This window comes from Ochotona princeps, chromosome 17 (genome assembly GCF_030435755.1).
Source record: "Ochotona princeps isolate mOchPri1 chromosome 17, mOchPri1.hap1, whole genome shotgun sequence".
In the NCBI taxonomy this organism is placed as follows: domain Eukaryota; kingdom Metazoa; phylum Chordata; class Mammalia; order Lagomorpha; family Ochotonidae; genus Ochotona; species Ochotona princeps.
In genome coordinates, this window is record NC_080848.1 from 8,648,427 (window position 1) to 8,667,701 (window position 19,275).

Below are 19,275 nucleotides of genomic sequence, written 5' to 3' on the forward strand. Positions count from 1 at the left end.
ACTGAGTTGATTCAAAACTAGGAGCCAGGAGCTTCTTCTGGGTCACCCACAAGGGTGCAGGGTCCCAAGACTTTGGGCCAACCTGGACTGTTTTCCCAGGCCTCAGGCAGGAAGCTGGATGGAAAGCGGGGCTGATGCAACATGAACTGGTGCCCATATGGGATCTCAGCATGTTCAAGGTGAGGACATGAGCCACTAGGCTATCATGCTTAGCCCATCAAATAAATCTTTAGAAATGTTTGGGGTCAGCACAGTGTTGTAGAATGCTAATCTCTGCCTGCAGTGGCAGCATTCTATATGGGTGCTAGTTCATATCCCGGCTGCTCCATTTCCCATCCAGCTTCCTGCCTATAGCTTGAGTCTATAGCCCAAGTCTTTGGAACCTTAAATCCACATGGGAGATCTGGAAGAAGCTCCTGGCCCCTGGCTTCAAATCAGCCCAGTTCTGGCCCTTCTAGTCATTTGGGGAGTGAACCAGTAGATGAAAGCTTGCTTTCTCTGGGTCCCTCCATGTCTCTCTGTTGTAACTCTGCCTTTCAAATCAAAATACATATGAAAAAAAAAAAAAACTTGACAAAGGCCACCAGTCCCTGGCAGCCCCCAGGCTGGATTCTATATACCCGTCCATGACTCCTGATGCTTCTGGCACAGGCTCCTGGGTTGTAATTATTCCTTCACTGTACCCCATCCTCTCAGCCAGATGGTGAACCCTTGAGCTATGAGCACACATGAACATCAGCGCTATATGAAGGTTGCCTCACGCCACCACCTCCTGATTGGCCATAGACCAATGCCTCCACAGGGTTCCCCCACACCAGAATGTGGGCAAGTCTCCCCAGCAGACCCCAAAACTCACCTCATTCCTTGTGAGGCCATCTCGTCGAGGCTGGCTGTGTCCTTTGTTTCAGCCCAGTTGGCTCCCAGGTCACCCCAGCCCATATCATCAGCCAAAATGATCACGAAGTTCGGTCTCTGGTCTCCTGTTTTCGCACGGATGCGAAAATCCACAAGAGGATACAGGACGCCTGATAGGCTCACTCCCACCAGCAACACCTTGAGGAAGAGGCAGCCCATGGCGTAAAGGGTGGGGCTTCCAGCTGTCCACAGTGATTGACTGGCAGCGGGGGAGCAGATGGGCAGGGCACTTTCCCAAGAGTTCCCTTTCTATTGTCTTGCAATGCTGGAGGTCCCTGGGGAGCTGGGCTGCGGTCTGCAAGCAACTCCCAGGGGGGCAGCAGTGGCGTTGGTGGCAATGGCCACAGGGATGGTGGAGCTAATGAGACAAGGCTTGAATCTTAATTCAGGGGTCAGGAAAGGTACAAGCCCTGCCTCGGCATGCCTGGGTTCTGTAGATGTCTCTCCCTGTGGCTCAACACATAAGCAGTTGGGTACGACAGTTAGATGCGGTGTCAGCAAGGTCCTGGGTCCCTCAGAGAGCCACCCTGCTGCGTGTAGGGGCCACAGAGCGGGCCTCCCATCGGCTGGAGACCCCACCTGGTGATTACAGGGAAAAGCTTGCATCTGCAGAACACCTGCATGTTCTAGAAGCCACAGGCAGTCCAGAATGAGTTTCCGAGTTCCAGATGGCTGCAGGCTTCATGTTTCTCTGAGGTTTCCTGAAAGAACAAAAATGGACAAGAAGACAGAGTTGAAACCTCCATGGCAGCTGTGTTTTACTTAGTAGCTTAGGAAATAATCGCTTTTCCGTGTTAACAGATGTTTTCCTTCTTATCCGAATATTTAACCAGCTCATCAATTTCTTCACCTTGAGAAGCCATGATGATGATTCCATTTGTGACGGACCTGTGGTGAAGGGTGAGAGGTGCCATCGGAGATGGCCTGTCTCAGCCCTCACCATGCATGAGCGGAGTCTGAATGCCAGCTGGGACGGACAGCAGCCCCAAACCAGGCTAAGACCCTCGCGCTCCCCTCCTCCAACCTCCGTGCTTGATTCACAAGAAATTCCCACATTAATCGTGACCTTCTAGAAGGGAAGAGTAAGGCCTTTATTATCGAGACAGGATTTTGCTGAACAGCTACCCTGTCACCTAACATGTTCATCCATGCTTCTGAATAGAAAATCATTTGTGAGCCCCGCATGAAGGCTTAGTGGCTAAATCCTCGCTTTGTACACATCGGGGTCTCATACAGGCACTGATTAATGTCTCAACTGCGCCACTTCCCAATCAGGCTCCAGCTTATGGCCTGGGAAAGCAGTGGAGGATCACCCAAAGCCTGAGACCCTGCACCCCCATTGGAGACCTAGAAGCAGGAGACCTAGAAGCCAGGAGACCTGGCTCCTGGCTACGGATTAGCTCAGCTTTGGCCATTGTGGCTACTTGGGGAGTGAACCAGTGGATGGAAGATCTTTCTCTCTGCATCTCCTTCTCTCTGTAAATCTACCTTTCCAGTAAAAATAAATATACCTTTTTAAAAAAATTCATTTGAGGAAAAATGTTTGTAAAAGTTAGTCTTAGAATCCAGGTGAATAATACATGGCTTGCTCATCATAAACCTCTTTCAATTTCATGTTTATAATTTTCACAATATGTTAAAACAAAGAAAGTTTCCAAACAATGCACATCCCTTTACATCCTGATGGTGCAAACCGTATTTAAGATTTATTTATTCACTTGAAAGGCACAGTGACAGAGAGAGTGAGAGAGAGCTATTGACTCACCCCTTGAACACTGCGCCAGGCCAAATCCAGGAGCTCAGCCGGGGGTGGCAGGTGGGTGCAAGGGACCCAAGTCCTTCAGCTGCCAAGGAAATGCATCAGCCGGAAGCTAGGTCAGAACCGGGATTCAAACTCAAGCACTGCCCCAATGGTAAGTTTTAATAAGACAATTTAAGGGACAATGCTTACTGGTGCTTCTGACATCTCGACGTACACACAAATTTGCCAGGGAGTTTATGTTTGTCAACATGTGGCTCTCACAGACAAGGCCGGGACCTGACAATCATTTCTTTTTTTAGTTATTTACTTGAAAGGAAGTTACACACACCCACACAGACAGTCCATCTGCTGGTTCACTCTCCAAATGACTGCAGCAGCTGGGGCTGGGCCACACCCAAATCGGGAGCTGAGAACTCCCTCTGGGTCTCTCACTGGGTGGCAGAAGCCTGAGTACTCAGGCCATTCCACTGCTTTCCCAGGGACATCAGCAGGGAGCAGGATGGCAAGTGGAGCAGCCAGGAGCAGAACCGGCACTCCAACACAGGACGCCAGCATCACTGGCAACAGGTGCAGCCACAACACTCAGCCATCACTGTGCCACAACGCCAGCTCCCCAGATCTAGATGGGGTTTTTGGGGGGGGTGTTTTAAGAATTATCTACTTTTATTGGAAAGACAGGTTTACAGAGAGATGAAACAAGTGGCCACAACAACCAGAGCTGAGCCAATCTGAAGCCAGCAGCCAGGAGCTTCTTCTGCGTCTCCCACACGGGTACAAGGGCCCAAGGCCTTGGGCCATCCTGCTGTAGTTTTCCCAGGCCACAAGCAGGGAGACGGATGGGAAGTGGAGCGGCCAAGACAAGAACCAGCATCCAAAAGAGGTGCCAGTGCTTGAAGAGGGAAGGATTAGCCAACTGAGCCATCATGACACCCCCACACACACACTCCACATTCATATTTCTAACAGCCTCCAGGGTAAAGTCTTAGATCACACTTTGACTAAACAGGTGTATGAAAACAAAAACTTCATGAGTCTGGTCCTTGAGGAAAAAAAAAAACAAAAAAGAAACTTCACCTAATCAGAAATGACTCAGCTTTAGCCAACACACACACAAAATAACACATCAGACCGAGTTCTGAAAGACAGGAATTGAAAGTCATACTCCCTGCTGTGGAGAGCAAATAGAACTGGGAAGAAAACCCTGTTCCCCTCTGAAATTCTAAAATGGCAAGTTTAGTAAGGACACAGAGTTGAAATTCTACAGTTTAGATCAAATAAAAAAATTCAGTTGAACATTTCACCCACAAAAGGGATTACAAGAGAACCAATTAGTAACATACAAAGATGGTAGCACACCTGTACCAGCCCACGGATCAACCCACACGCACGGGGGTGTTTACAGATGTATTCTGGAAGGCCCAAACACCAAAGGTTGGACAGAGTCGTACTTAACCAAAACAAAAGGCAGCCCAAGTAAGCTCTCACGGGCATCTGGAACCAGGAACATCACCTGCTCGGAAATGCAAATTCTTCCGTTTTCCAAAACGAGATTTATTTCAAACTCAATTAGACTCCAAGGTATCTGTTGATCTTGAGGCTCCAAAAACCACCCCATCCAGAAGAACGAACAACTGGATGAGGAGGGTGCTCAACACACACCTGTTGACCTGCTGGCTAACTCCCAGCCTCGTCCAACTGGCTCCTGACCACCAGCTACAGCCACAGAGGCCTCCTTAAAGCTACTTACCTTGGAACACTAGGGCGGCCTCATGCCTGCTCAGTAATCCAGTTCGGAATGACCCAACATACTAGACTGCTGGGGGCTCAAAATCACTCAAGAAAGAAGCTAAAATTAAGGTGCAACCATAGGCTGATTTTCTTCAGCATTTTGTGATAAAACATTCCTCTGAGGATTTTCAACAAGAATCATGAATACAGTACTTCAAGTGTTCATGGCGTGGAAATAAGCGAACTTTGCCAGCACATCACGGCATGACCCTTCTCACCCACACCTCCAGGGGGACATTTAATCCTTTCCCCATGTATTGATTTTAACACAGGCAAAGAGGCAAACCAGACATTCAAAGAACGGACTCCAAGCCACAGACTTTGATTGGAATCCAAGCTGAGACTCCGAGCTGAAAAGCCCTCAAGACACTGGCCTCAGACCTTATCTGATGCTTCTTTCCCCAATTTTCCTTTTAAGCATCATTCTCAGACAGGAGAGTGGAGAGTGGGACCACAAGGCAGACCCATTCCTCCAGGCTGGGAACGCATCAGGAAGTCTGTGGTCACAAGACAGGTCTCCCTCCTTCTGGGGAGGGAACCCGACCTACTCAACAAATCCCACCACAAAAGGCCCACCTGCACCCCAGAGCATAACTGACTGTGACAGGTGCCTGCTGAGCACATGGAGACGAGTGAACACCAACTGCCCATCAGCTTTGGGGTCTTTTTTGGGGGGGGGGTCCTTTTCTCCAAGGCCCCGTTCTAAAGCAAGGCTGGCTGCTAGGTAAGCTCAAGTTTGACCGCTCCCAGGAGGCAGGCTGTAGGCCCAGAAGGCCTGAGGAGCACATGGGATAAGAACAACTTGGAGTTGTGTTGAGCAGGGTCAGACTAACCCAGCGCTGCAAGTCCCTGGGCCTCCTGAGCCACTTGCTGCATCACCGGACCCTGGCGCACCATAGGCCCCCTGTGGCCAAGAATCCTCCCAGAGAACCTTGCGAACAGCTGAAAAAACAAGAAGGTCAGGCAGACCTCTCTGGCATGGGGCTCTGTTGGTTTTCCAGAGAGAAAAGCTTCTGATGAGCTGAAGCCAAAAAAGACAAGGGAGCCAGTGGGGACCCCAGAGGGAGCACGGCTCCGGTTGCAGAGCCCCGGGGTTTCACCCGCATGATTAGAACCGGTCTCTGTGCCGGCCAGGAGTCACATGGGTTTCCAGCAGGGCCTTGGGGGATGGCTGACTCTCCCCTGCATTCAGTCACTGGCCCATCAAATGTGTACTGAGTGCTAAGTCTTAAACCAGGCAGTGTGCACAGAGCCGCGAACGAAGCTGACCAGAACCGCCACGCTTACACCATCTCCCTTTCTAAGGCGGGGCCAGATAGGGGGTGAAGTAAGTCAGATGTGAGCACCAGAGAGGAACATCAAAGCAGGAAGGGGTGCACGGCTGTGGCGGTGAGCAGGTGCACAGCCAAAGATGCCCAAGGATCTATAGGAGATGAGGGAATCCACTCAGTTGCACATTCACAAGTGTGAGGCAGGGCACGTGATAAGGGAAAAAGTTGGAAACCTACTCCAGCAGCCCAGGTGAGAGACAGAGCTGCCTATGGTGAGGCAGGTGAACGTGCTTTTTTAGGGCATGAAATTTAAGGAGGCAGCACCCCCTGTCAGGTGGCCACCCTGTACTCACCAAGACCCCGGCAGTGAGTGTGTCCTTAAATTGTGGCTCACCTTGGTCTAGGCCCAGGGGAACAGGAAAACCCAGTTCCCATCAGAGGCAGAACAGAGAATGATTCAACATCTACAAGTAATAACCTCACAGGCCGTTTCTTCTCCCCTACATCCAAGCTCATCAGTCCGGGGCTGACTCACCTTGGATTGCTTTCTTAAGAGTGTGGGGGAGGGGCCAGCTTTGTGACACAGCGGGTCACAGAGTCATGTAAGCACCTGCCCCAGGAGCTCCACTTCCAACGGGGCTCCCTGCGAATGCACCTAGGAAAGCAGCAGAAGATGGCCCAAGAGCTTGGCCCCCCCCACCCTTCACCTGGATAGAGTTCTAGTCTCCTAGCTTTGGTCAGATCCAGCCACGGCCATTGTGTCCATTTGCGGAGTGAGTCTGTGGATTTCTCTCTCTATACCTCTGCTTTTTGAATCAATAAAAAAAAAATCTTAAAAACAAAGAAGCCTACAGAGCTCACAATAAACACACGGCAGGTGTCCTCTACCACTCTCTGCCTCCCACTGGAAGACAATATATCATTCTGAAGACAATCCTAGATATCATGCAACACCACCCATAAATATTTCTACATGAACCTCTCCAGAAGACAACAATTCTTTCCAAATATAATTCCACTAATACCCTCCCTTGAAAAAATGAAGAGGGGCAAGCAGTTAGTTGAGTGCTTCAGGAGGCTCCTGTCCCATGCGCGGGTACCCCAGTTCAATGCCTGGCTCCTACTCCCGACTTGTTTCCTGCCAGTGCAGAGCTGGAGTGATGACCCCAGTGCCAGATTTCCTGCCATCTGCCTGGGAGACACAACTTGAACTCTTGGCTCTGGCTGCTGCAGACATGTGAAGAGTGAAATGGTGGTGGAAGCTCTCCATTAAATATTTTTGAAAAACTGGACCTGGCGCAATAGCCTAGCGGCTAAAGTCCTCACCCTGAACACATCAGGATCTCATATAGGCGCTGGTTCTAATCCTGGCAACCCCGCTTCCCACCCAGCTCCCTGCTTGTAGCCTGGGAATGCAGTAGAGGATGGCCCAAAGCCTTGGGACCCTGCACCTGCGTGGGAAACCCAGAAGCTCCTGCCTTTGGATTGGTTCGGCTCCAACCGTTGCAACCACTTGGGGAGTGAATCATCAGTTGGAGGATCTTCCTCTCTGTCTCTCCTCTTCTCTCTCTCTCTCTCTCTATATATATATATATATCTGACATTGCAATAAAAATAAATAAAATTTTAAAAAGTTTTTAAATTAATAATTTCTATTATCATCCAAAATCCAGTGTTTAAATTTCCTCCACCAGCTCATTTTTTCTTTAGAGTTGGTTTGTTCTAATCAGGGTCCAAACAACATCTCCCACACTTTGCATCCAATTCACTTTCCACTTAGATCCTCTCTTCCCCCTCTCCAGCAACACATCTGTAAATAAGTTGGGTGCTTGTCCCATATAGTGTGTTTTTTGGGTTTAGCTGACTGTATCCCCCACAGTGTCATGTAAGACATGCCCCAGATGCCCGCTGTCCCTGCCAGCTGGTGGGTAGATCCAGAGGTGAGAGCATATTTGGCTCTGTGGGGTGGGGGCATGTCTCATCTCCCTGATTACTGTTCATGTGTCGCAGCTTGTCTTCCTTTGTCGTTTCTGGATGACAAGAGGGAAACTTCTCTGACTACCTCGTGTGGTTTTGTGGATTTATCCTGGCTCCAGATCTGTGCCAGCTCTACAGGAAAATACTGCAGCTGTGGGCTGGATGTCTGTATTGCCCCACCCTACCCCAGATGTGTGTCTGTGAGCTCTGACTCCCATTGGGAAGGACTTCAGAGGGGCTGCTCTGGGCGGTACCTGGGGTCCTGAGAGTGGGGGCCTTGTGATTGAACGAATGCATTTCTAAGAGCTGGCTCTCCCTTTCCTGCATGATGACCCAGCCGGCAGCAAACGAGCCCTCACCAGGAACTAGATCGGCCAACTTGGACTTTCTCGAGGTCTCCAGAACTGTGAGAAAACGCCACTCACGTTGTTGAAGCCGCCAGCTGCGGCATTGTACTGTGGCACTCCAAGCTCAAACAGACCTGAGAATCGCTGGCGCTGAGGTCAAGGGGAGGACAGAAGTAAGATCAAGATCAGTGAAGCCCTTTGGGCCAGTTCTGTCTCTCAGGAACTTGAGTTTGAGGACTTGCAGCCTGCGTCCAGCGCTCAGCACACAGCCACCTGCTAGCTAGTGCTCTCAGTGTGACACTTTATCTCTGCTTCATTCCTCACTGATTTCGAAAAACAAGAGGGGAGGGAGGAATTCAGTAAGTGTTGGCTCAATTGGTTAATCCTTCCCCTTCAAATGCACCAGGATCCCATATGAGTACCGGCTCCTGTCCAAGCTGCTCCACTTCCCATCCAACTCCCTGCCGGAGGCCTGGGAAAGCAGTAAAGGACAGCCCAAAGCCTTGGAACCCCACACCTGTGTGGGAGACCAGGCAGAAGCTCCTGGCTCCTGGCTTTAGATTGGTGCAGCTCCGGCCATTGTGGCCACTTGGGGAATGAAACAGCAGATTAAAGATCCTTCTCTGTAAACCTGGCTTTCCAATAAATCTTAAAAAAAGAAAAGAAAAAGAAAGCAGGGCCACGGTAAACTTCCTCAACTCCAGCACCACATGACAATGAAATATCCCAATAGAAGACCTTAAGTACTAAGCCATCATGATCCCATCTCCCAGGACAAAGAGATAAATACGAAAACACTTTGAAAAAACTGGTGTGCACGCTCAAAACATTACTCAAATTCCTATGGCGATCATGTCAAGTGTGGAGTGCGGACTTGACTCCCTTGCAGCTTTCGGCCGAGGCCAGGCCAGAGGCTGCCGGCGTGCTCCGTGCTCGCCCCAGAGCCGGAGCAGGCAGAAGCTGCAAACACCAGAGTCTCTACCACCGCCACGAGCAAAGCGAAGTCATTCCAGTTTGCATTTTCCAAGTTCCAAACTACAGTTCCCGATTACACAATCCTCGGGCTGTTTGTGCCATCCTGTCTAAGCCTGGACCAGAGTCTGGCGACAGCTGGCAAACACAGAGCACACTGCCTTTCAGCCAATCTGGTTTGGAATATTGTAACACCATGAGGTCAGGAAGCGAGTGGGTGTGCACAGGAATCTCCCCTCTGCTGACGTGAAATTCAAGCGGGGGTACATTTCTGCAGTATCAGAAACGTCCACACGTACTGTGTGTCCACCTGACTGCACGCCTGAGCTACAAGGAGCCACAAGCCTAACATGTGAATTGCGTGTGGCCCGGGGCATCTGTATGCTGTATGTACTACTTAACTCGAGTATCTCGGCCAGCCAATATTTGCAGAATGACTACAGGGGAAACAAACGCTGACCCATCCTGCTCCACCCCACCCTGAAACCCAGCCTCGGCTCCTCATTCCTCCATTCTCACATAACCTCTGTCCTTCTTCCTCCAACACTCTCATTTGGGCATTTTCACCTGTCACATGGCACCTGGAGAGAGGCTGCGACAGGTAACACTTCCACGTGTGTCCTGTCTTCCCACTAACTAAAGGCAAACACTTGGAGTGAAGGAGGCCACAGCCCACACAGCTACCTCCCGCAAACCCTCAACTCCGGGTATGGGTTTTGTGATTTAGGAGCTGACGGTATTCAGTGGAACTCACAGGTGGGCTGTGGAAAAGCAGGAAGTGAACAAAGGGGATGAGAAGGAAGGTGGGCAATCCCCGGGTTCAGTCCTGCCAGGTACCCAAAACAGCTCACCCAACAGGACTGGCATCCCGCACTATGCACTGCGGGGCGGGGCTCCTCCTGACCTCTTGAGCACAGCATCATCCTGGAGCATTCTGCTATCCTTTGCCAGCCTGCTGGAGACATCTGGAAAAGCATGGACACTTTTGTCCTAAAGGGACACAGCAGTGCATCCACAAAAGCCAGCCTCTGTGGGGGGAGCTGCTTTTCACTCCTTGGGCCATGGTGGGTGGGGTTACTTCAACACCTGTCCAGGAAAAGGCTGAATGATGCCCGTGGGCCCATCCACTGCACTTGCCAACCTACTCAAGGGCTTTCGTGACTTATGACTATGTCCTACAGCCTCATGGGACATGGACCTGCTCCTAAATGCAAAGGGACTTACCTGATATCTGAGAACTTGGGTCTGTTTTGTAACAACTTATGCAACAGGCTGGAGACACTTTATAGAAGCCTCCCCAAGACGTGTTCTCTATTTTTTTCCCTCCCTTTGTAAGCAGCAAGAGGATGTCAAAACTACAGGAGCAGTAAATTATGAAGGCTGAGAAATCTGGGAATGAAATCTAGTGTTGAAATCAAATAGAAGTTACTGCAGAGTTAATGAGCCACACCCGGCAATCTGTCATCAATGTGGCACTGAGTGGTAACGAGGCGTGAGAGATTACAACAGGGTCCCTGCCCCCACGGGTGGGGAGGTGACCTCACTGTCCCCAAATGCAGCATGCCCTGCCTGCTTGCAAGGGCTACTTGCACATCACCCCCTAAGCCCCACCAGCCAGTCATACTCAAGTCTTTGCTGCCCTTTGTAGGGGTGACCCCACTCCTAATCCTAACGAGCCACACAGGGTACAGTTGAACGTTTCAGAGTAGCAAGCCACACTGGACACTAAGCCTCCCACGCAACATCCCCACAGATGGGTGTTATCTGGAGCTGTACCCCAGATGCAGTTCCCCTCAAACACACTACCACCACCATCATCATGGCCTACTTTGCAGGTGACACCAAGTGGGGTGTGGTGGGGAGAGCCACAAGCCACATGGTAACCCCAGCCTCTCCAGCTGGAATAGCAGCTCCCTAAGAGGAGAAGCCCACTGGAGAAGCACTGATTCAAGTCTGAAAGCAACAAAAGGGCTTCAACAAGACACAAGTCGCTCACTGAGACCACAGAAGAAGAGTAGGTGGGAGGCCAAGTGGGCAGACCGAGTAAGCAGTGCCTCCCTTAAAAGCCCCCTCCCAACACCCCACCCTTCTTCCACAGCTGCCCGAAGATCACACCCCCAGCAAACGGGCTTGCAGGCCCCTCCCCTCTGAGTGCCAGGCAAGGTTGCTTTCAGTCTACTTACCCACGTTCAAGTTCTCCCAGGCTGGTAAATGCAGTTAGCTTATTTGCAAGCCAGGGTCATATCTGCCTAGCAACCCACCAGGAAGACTGGAGGGCCCCTAAGCATGGACAGGGAACCAGCAGGCCAAGTCCACACAAAAGGTTCTGTTCTCATGCAAATGACCTGGGGCCAGAGGGCTAGGAGAAAGGCAGCAGCAGGGCTCTCAAGGGCCAGTTTTTTCCCAAGAAGATGCTGGAGGGTCTTTTTCAGGACATCCTTATAGCCTCACCCCCAAGCGAAGGAGCACGGGGCTGGGGGTCAGAGAGGGTTCAACCTGCCGCTCAGCTTCCAACAGACACAACAGAGGCAGCGAAGAGGAGCGCTGGGCCCTTAACTTAATTTCCTGATTTTTCTGCTCCTGGACTCCTGACACCAAAGGTTCTTTTGTTCTTGTTTAGAACTCCACAGAGTTAGTTTTGTTTGGGGGGGTTGATTAGCATGGTAATGTCGTGCTTTCCCGGGAGAAGTGAAAAAAAAGCACGGGCTTTCATGCTCAGTCTCACTGGGATGGAGAGAACAAGGTGAAGCCAGTTTCTAACCAGGACGGGCAAAAATAATCGGTGCGTGGCTAGCAAGGCTGTGCTGAGGCTAGGTTCACAGCCACCTCCTTAGCCAAAGACCACAGGGGCTGCTGGGGGCCGAGCTCTAGTTGCTAAGAGGACCAGAGCATCTCCATAAACACAGAACCCTGGGAGATTCCCTCCAGCACTCCATGCCTCCAATTTGCTCCTCTGGAAAATGGGAACAACGAACATCCACAGTGGATGAGTGCCTGGGATGGAGGCCAGCCACAGGGCACGATGCTGGCATCCCGTGTTAGAGTGCCAGTCACGATCCTGGCTCCTTCCTACTAATGCACCTGCGAGGGCAGGGAAAGACAGCCCACACACCTGGGCACCTACCAGCCGTGTGGAAGACCAGGACAGACTTCCAGGCTCCTGGCTGCAGACTGAACCAGCCCCTACCTATCACAGCCACGTGGGGAGTGAGCCAACAGTTAGAAGATCTCTGTCTTTCCCTCTGTCACACACATAAAAAAATATTTTTTTAAGAAATATTTATTTTTTTTAGATTTATTTTATTTTTATTACAAAGTCAGATATACAGAGAGGAGGAGAGACAGAGAGGAAGTGGAGCTGCCGGGATTAGAACCGGTGACCATATGGGATCCTGGCATGTTCAAGGCGAGGACCTTAGCCACTCGGCCATGCCGCCAGGCCCATAAAAAAATATTTTTAAAACCTTTCTTTAAACAAACATCACAAGGGTGGGACTTAGGATTGGGATGAACACCAAAAACTATCCTAATTAGTATTAACAAAAAGTCATAATGCTATACCAGCAATAGTGACACGTTATTTGAATAGTGACTACAATCAGGCTTCGCCAACAGCCAGGCTTCCCCTGGTCAAATGTCCAGATGTGACTCTCTAGTCATTGCAGTCCTTGACCCAAAGGCTCCAGACGTTGCCTAATTTTGAAAATCAAGAGGCTGGGACAGGCACAGTGGCACAGCAAACTAAGCCCTGTGCTATGGCACTGGTATCCCATATGGGTGCTGGTTTGTATTCCAGCAGCCCTGCTTCCCATTCTAGCTCCCTGCTTGTGGCTTGGCAAAGCAAGAGAGGGCAGTCCAAAGCCTTGGGACCTACATCCGCATGAGAGACCTAGAGCTCCTGGCTCCTGGCTTCAGATCAGCACAGCTCCAGCTGTTGCGGCTACTTGGACAGTGAATCAATGGATAGAAGATCTTCCGCTCTGTCTCTCCTCCTCTCTGTATATCTGACTTTCCAATAAAAAAAATCTTTAAAGAATAAAAGTAGCATTTTTATGTCATTTTAAATGACTATTCAGGAATCAAGATAGCAGAATAGGTTAAGGACATGTTTAAACAGAAACATTAGCCAGTGTGAAGCAGACAGGACACATTTCAGGACACAGGAGAGACAGAACAACAGCAGAGGGGTACTTGGAGACTGACAGACACAGGAAAGCAGCGAAAACAATGGTGTGGTGTTGCAATGACTGATAACCCAGCTGTATTCAGTGAGCGGTGACCTGAACTGCACCAGCAGCTGGAACTCCACCAACAACAAGGTGGGATGGGGTTTTCCTTGGGAGCTCAGGAGGTGAACCCAAAGAACTACCCTTTCTGATGGTCTGTTTGATTTGACCAGGAGCAGAGACAGAGTGGCAGGTCCCAGACTGGTGGTGCCAGAACAGGGCGGATTTCAGGGCCCAGTCTGCCCCCTGAGAGTGATCTCATTTCTGGCTCAGTAAACTGCAACAATGTGGCATCCTACAAGTTCCACCCAAGACAGGTCCTAGTATCCCTCAGACCTGACAGCTAACAGATAAAGAACTCTAGTAGTGGCACATCAGGTGCCATTTTGTACAGTGCGGCAAAGGCTTTGAGACTGCAGCAACAACAGTGAGCTGTGCATGCGCTGAGCTCGACAAGAACTCACTGAGCTCATTGCATTGTGTTGTACTGGTCCCACAGGGAAAATAATACTGACTATGGCATCGTACAGGTTAAAAAAGGTCCGCGTGGCCCTCAGGCCTAACAGCCAAGAGGTTCCAGCAAGATTAGCACCACCAACAACCTAGCTATTTAGGACACCTGGTGTCTCCCTAATCCTGGGACCTGCTCCAACTGGAAGTGGGAGAAAGGTTGTACAGACAACGGTGCAGCCTCGGCACTGTATCACAGGAGGTAGAAAGTGGGGAGCCAGGAGCTGGGGCTACGGAGACCATGGTAGAAATCCAAATAAGAACCCAGACCTGGAACTCACTGGAGGGAGTGACACAAGTGACTGCAAAGAGCCATAAGTAAAATTGCAATAACTAAAATCGAACTGTAGACCTGTGGGTGACACAGCTTAGAAACCTGTCCCAAGGAGAATCTGCTAACCAGAAGTACAATGAACAAGAGCGAAAGAAGAAACAGTGGCACAGTGAATATTACTGAAGACTCCCCTGCAAAGGAACAAAAAAAAAGCCTTTGCCAACCTCAGAGTTCACTGAGGAAGACATCAAGAAAATGGGGGATACAGAACTCAAAACACTTGTTATAAAGCTTCTTATCAACAATGAGAAATACATAATAAAAGAGTTCAAGAAATTTAAGGAATATGTCACACAGGAAATGAATCAAATGAAAGCTAATATCTCAGAAATGAAGACTACAGTGGAGCAAATTAAAAGTACAGTGGAGAGTCTCCAAAACAGAATGAAGGAGGCAGAAGAAAGAATCTCAGAATTGGAAGGTATTTCTTGTCACCAGGGGAAACAAATAAAAAGCTGGAAGCAGAGCTGGGTCAAGCTAAAAAAAAAAAAAAAAAAAGGTATTTAAGAATTGAAAGATACTATTAAAAGGCCAAATATAAGAGTTATGGGAGTCCCAGAAGGTGCAGAAAGAGAAACTGGGGTTAGAGATGTATTCACTGAAATAATAAGGGAAATTTCCCTAATCCGGAGAAAGAATTGGGAAACAACATCCAGGAGGGGCACAGAACTCCCAACAGGGTTAACCAAAAGCGATCTTCACCACGACACATAATCAAGCTCTCTTCAATTGAACATAAGGAAAAGATCCTTAAATGTGCACATGAAAAAAATCAATTGTCATATAAAGGAATGCCAATTAAACTCACAGGAGATCTCTCACAGGAAACCCTACAGGCAAGAAGAGAATGGAGTGACATATTCCAGAGACTAAAAGCAATTGTTGGCTCAGGATAAAGTACCCAGCAAAGTTATTCTCTGTCTTTGAAAATGAAATAAAATTCTTCCACAGTAACGAAAAGTTCAAAGAATATGCATCTTCCAAACCTGCCCTATAAATGATACTTCAAGATGTTCTCTTGACAGAGAAAAGAAATAGCACCCACCAAAACTAAAGGTAAATGTGAAGAACATCCCAGCAGGGCCCGGCAGCGTGGCCTAGTGGCTAAAGTCATCACCTTGAACACCCCGGCATCCCATATGGGCACCGGTTCTGATCCCGGCAGCTCCACTTCCCATCCAGCTCCCTGCTTGTGGCCTGGGAAAGCCGTGGAGGACGGCCCAGAGCCTTAGGACGCTGCACCCACATGGGAAACCTGGAAGAGGTTCTAGGTTCCTGGCTTCGGATCGGCGCAGCACCGACCATTGCGGCTCACTTGGGGAGTGAATCATCGGACAGAAGATCTTCCTCTGTCCCTCCTCTCTGTATATCTGACTTTGTAATCAAAATAGACAAATCTTTAAAAAAAAAAAAAAAAAAAGAACATCCCAATAAAATAAAAGACTATATCAATGAAAAACCCATTGCTAAAATGACAGAATCAAATTACCACCCATTCATACCAACCCTGAATACAGATGGATTAAACTCATCAAACGTCATAGAGTGGAAGACGGGATTAAAAAGCAAAACCCACCTCTTTGTTGCCTACAGGAGACATATCTCATCAACAAAGATCAGTGGGAACTACATTGGATGGATTTTGATATGTTTTTTTAGTTTCTTCTCTTCAAAACACTTTATTTCTCATTAAATTCTTCAGTAACTCATAGACCATACAGTAGCATAATTTTCTTCAAGAAGGTTACTGATTTTATTTTTCATTTCTTCAGCGACACATTAGTCATTCAGCAGCATGTTTTTTAACTACACGGCGTTGTTAAATTTTTTTTCTGCCTGTTGTTGATTTTGTCTTGTGGGTTTTCATTTAAGGGGATGTACAGTAACTGTGTAATGGAGACTGTCATATCCAGATGTGAAGATACAATGCTGTATGCATTTCTACTTCCAGATCAAAGATGGACTCCCAATGAAACTGTTAACTCTGTCTTGACAATAGGATGCTGAACTCTCTGCCATTGTCCATGCCCACAATGATAGACATATGACGGTGCATGAAGAACTATACTTTAGTAATGATATAGAGGAACTAGGCAGGGGGAAGGGAAATTGGGGCTGGGAAAAAGGAAACACCAGGAGCCTATGGAACGGTATCATAAAATGATAATAATAATAAAATGTAAAAAAATATAGTTATAAGCCAGTTTGAACTATCCTAAAATCTGCCAAGTTCAGTAAAAATTATGCTTCAATACAATAAACTGCTAAATATAAAAATGAAAATAGACACGAGACAGCTGAATAGTATCCTATAGCCATGTTAAGGTGGATAGAAGCCGGTTGTATATAAACTAAAAATGAAATGTAGTTAAGAACTTGCATTTTCTACCATATCAGTCCTCAATACCATGTCAATTAACTCCATAATGTTGTAAACCGTTGTTGATGTTATGTCATGGCTTTTAATTGGTTGGAACGATATTCTGCCAGCTCTGCTTTTAGACCACAGATGGTCTCCCCAAGAAACTGTTGAACTGATCTGGACAATAAGATCCTGGACTCTATGCATGGTACATGCTTGCAATGAAAGAAGCATGACTGGATTTGAACTGTAATACTGCAATAAGGTGGAGTAATCCACCATGGGGGGAGGGTACAGGGAGGGGTTGGGGGCACCTCAGAGCCTATGAAACGATGTCATAAAATAAAATGCAATTAAGAAAAAAAAAGAAGTTGGAAAAAAAAACCCATTCTCAACATCATCACACACGGAGTTGTTACAGAGCACCTCAAAACTGGGGTAACCGACCTTGGTAAATCATCACAGACAAGAAGAGCTGGCCAGTACCCAGGGTTTGCCACCTGCCGGTTCTGGGAGAAACGCTTCCACTCTGAGCCTTTCCCTACGAACCCCACTTGACACATCTGGAAACGAACGCCCCGAGAACTTGAAATGACTCCTACAAGGCTACAAAGCTACTCGTCAGTGCCCTGGCCGTCCAGTCCCATGCGGTACAGGGTGCTCTGTTCCACAGCACCTGCTCTTCACTGAACCCACACCACGCCTAGTTTGAGAGCAGTCTCCGAGCAAACAAGAATTCTGTTGCTCAACTTCAGCTTGCCCCTTCCGGCCACCAGTGGTCGACCCTCCCAACTAGAGTTCCTGCATCAGAATCACATCTCCTGGAACCCTAAGCTGAGCGGGCAGGCCGGGGCCAGAGTCCGCAGGGGAATGTGGACACCAAACTGCCCTGGAACTACACGGTAGTGACCAAGACACCCAGTTTACACCCCAGGCGGCTCTGAAATGCCTGCGAGCCGAGGACGCACGCTTTGTCCAAGGGAAAAGCTCAGGTTTCCCGGGCATCACCGCTTAATGTACAGTGTGACCTTGGAGCTGGGAACCGTCGGGATCGGGGGGCACAGAATGCCCGTCCTTGTCCCTTAAGACGAATGGGGTCGTCCGCGTCCAGGCGCAGATGCACCTGTGTGGGCGTCGCCTCCCGCCCGGCAGGCAGGGTGCGCACGCGCCCCGGCCAGCGATGCTGACTCAGCCTGGCGGCTCACATCCCTTTCGCGCAACGCGGATGCTCCGGCTGCTGTCGCTGCAGTAAAGCAGCGTGGGGGGGGGGGTGCAGGGGGGGTGAGCAAAGCACCCGCAGCAACCCGGCCGCTCGCGGCCCTGGGGCCCATTGCGGCACTGCCTCTCCACCCCCGGAAGGGGTACTGTGGGGACGCGCGAGTTGACGAAATTGGGGGAAGTGGGCGCTGGAGGAAGAACTCAAGCGCCGCGCGCGCAGCTCACACCCAAACTGGAAGGAACCTGTTCTGCCCGGGGCGGGCGCGGAGCCGGCACTGCCGCGAGCACCGCGCGGGACCAGCCCCGGCGCGCGCGCGGCTTCCTTCCCCGCCAAACCCCCCAAATCCTCACGGGTGGGGCTGTCAGTGGACGCGCCGGGAGCTGTGGGAAGGGAGGCTGCCCCGAACCCCGCGAGCGACGGCTGTGGGGGTTGGGTGGGGGTGCCCGAAGAGAGGCTGCAGGCGCCTCCGGAACACCCTGCCCGCTCCGCTCGCTCTGGCGTGGCGGCGAAGCGCCGCGGGCTGCTCGGTGCCAGGCGCACCCGGGCGGGGAGCTGGGGGGAGCTGCGCCAGAGACCCCAGCGGCGTCGGCGGAGACCGGCCCGGGACAGCGACGTAGTTACCTTCCGTGACCCCCGGCCCGAGCGGCGGGCAGGCGGGCGCGCGCCCGGTCCACGTGGGCCGGCGCGCGCGCGCCAGGACGGCCCCCTCCTTGGCGGCGCTCGGCGCTCGCAGCACATGGTCGGCGGCGGCGCGCCCCCGAGGCCGGCGGAGACCGGCTGCAGCCGGTATAGGATAAGAGATAGGCAGCGACGCGGGGCCGGGGCGCGGGCAGCAGCACGCACCGACCGGGCGCTGGCGGCCGGGGTGGGGGGGCGGGGGGAGGGTGTGGTTAGGGTGGCCCTGGCCTGGGAGTGGGTGGGGGGCCCGAGCGCTCGGGCTAAGCCGGCGCAGCCAACTTGTGACAGACTCGGGCCGCGCCCTAAAGGGTTAAACCTTTTCTCATGTTGCCGAGCGGCTTATAAGGAGGGGGAGGCCAAGCCTCCGCCTTATTGGGAGCCTTTTGGGTTTTATTCTCTTCCCTTCTAACTTGGTGAGTTGGTTTTATCATTTTACATGTCTAAAAGTTTGATGGTGGAGGGTGGGGGTTTGGGTGGGTTTTGTTTTGTTTTGTTTTTCCTGATATGTGTTGGGGCCATTTGAGGGGTAAGGAAGCAGAAGGAGGCTAGTGAACATCTAAACAGTTTGGAGAGGTTATTCGGGGAAAGATTCTGTGACAGTTGGGAATAGTCAGGGGCCACCAGGAGGAAGCGCTCTCGCCGGCTTGAGCAGCCGCGAGTTGGATGTCCGTGACCCTGGGACAGCTGGGATCCGGAAGAAATTTTTGGAAAGCCAGGGATTTGGGTGCCCCCCTCGCCGTGGGTGAGGGACCCCGGGTGGTCGGGCAAGTCCGGGGCGGCGGGCTCAGCCCCTCGGTGGATTTTCCGCTTGAAGTTGCCTGCACGTCACGAAATGTCAGAGGTACCTTCCTTCCCCAGGATCGTGTATGTCCGCGCGCGCGCGCGCGCAGGACCACTGAGACAGCACCGCGAGA

General features: G+C 50.5%; 1 protein-coding gene across 6 annotated transcripts in view; it reads right to left on the bottom strand.

Moving 5' to 3' along the window:
- Positions 1-19,275, bottom strand: part of ARSG (arylsulfatase G) — a 116,571-nt gene that overhangs the window by 73,409 nt on the left and 23,887 nt on the right. Inside the window, exons 1-2 of one of the 6 annotated variants that reach the window (XM_058676428.1) lie at positions 18,305-18,437; positions 857-1,616 (exon numbers count right to left, since the gene is read on the bottom strand). In XM_058676428.1, the coding sequence (XP_058532411.1) occupies positions 857-1,074 (218 nt within the window). In that variant the 5' untranslated portion in view covers positions 1,075-1,616; positions 18,305-18,437. Of the gene's footprint in view, positions 1-856; positions 1,617-2,680; positions 2,825-6,089; positions 6,111-6,130; positions 6,265-9,883; positions 9,967-18,304; positions 18,438-19,275 lie in introns of those variants that run through there. The other 5 variants (XM_058676429.1, XM_058676430.1, XM_058676432.1 and 2 more) reach the window with 5 other exon arrangements.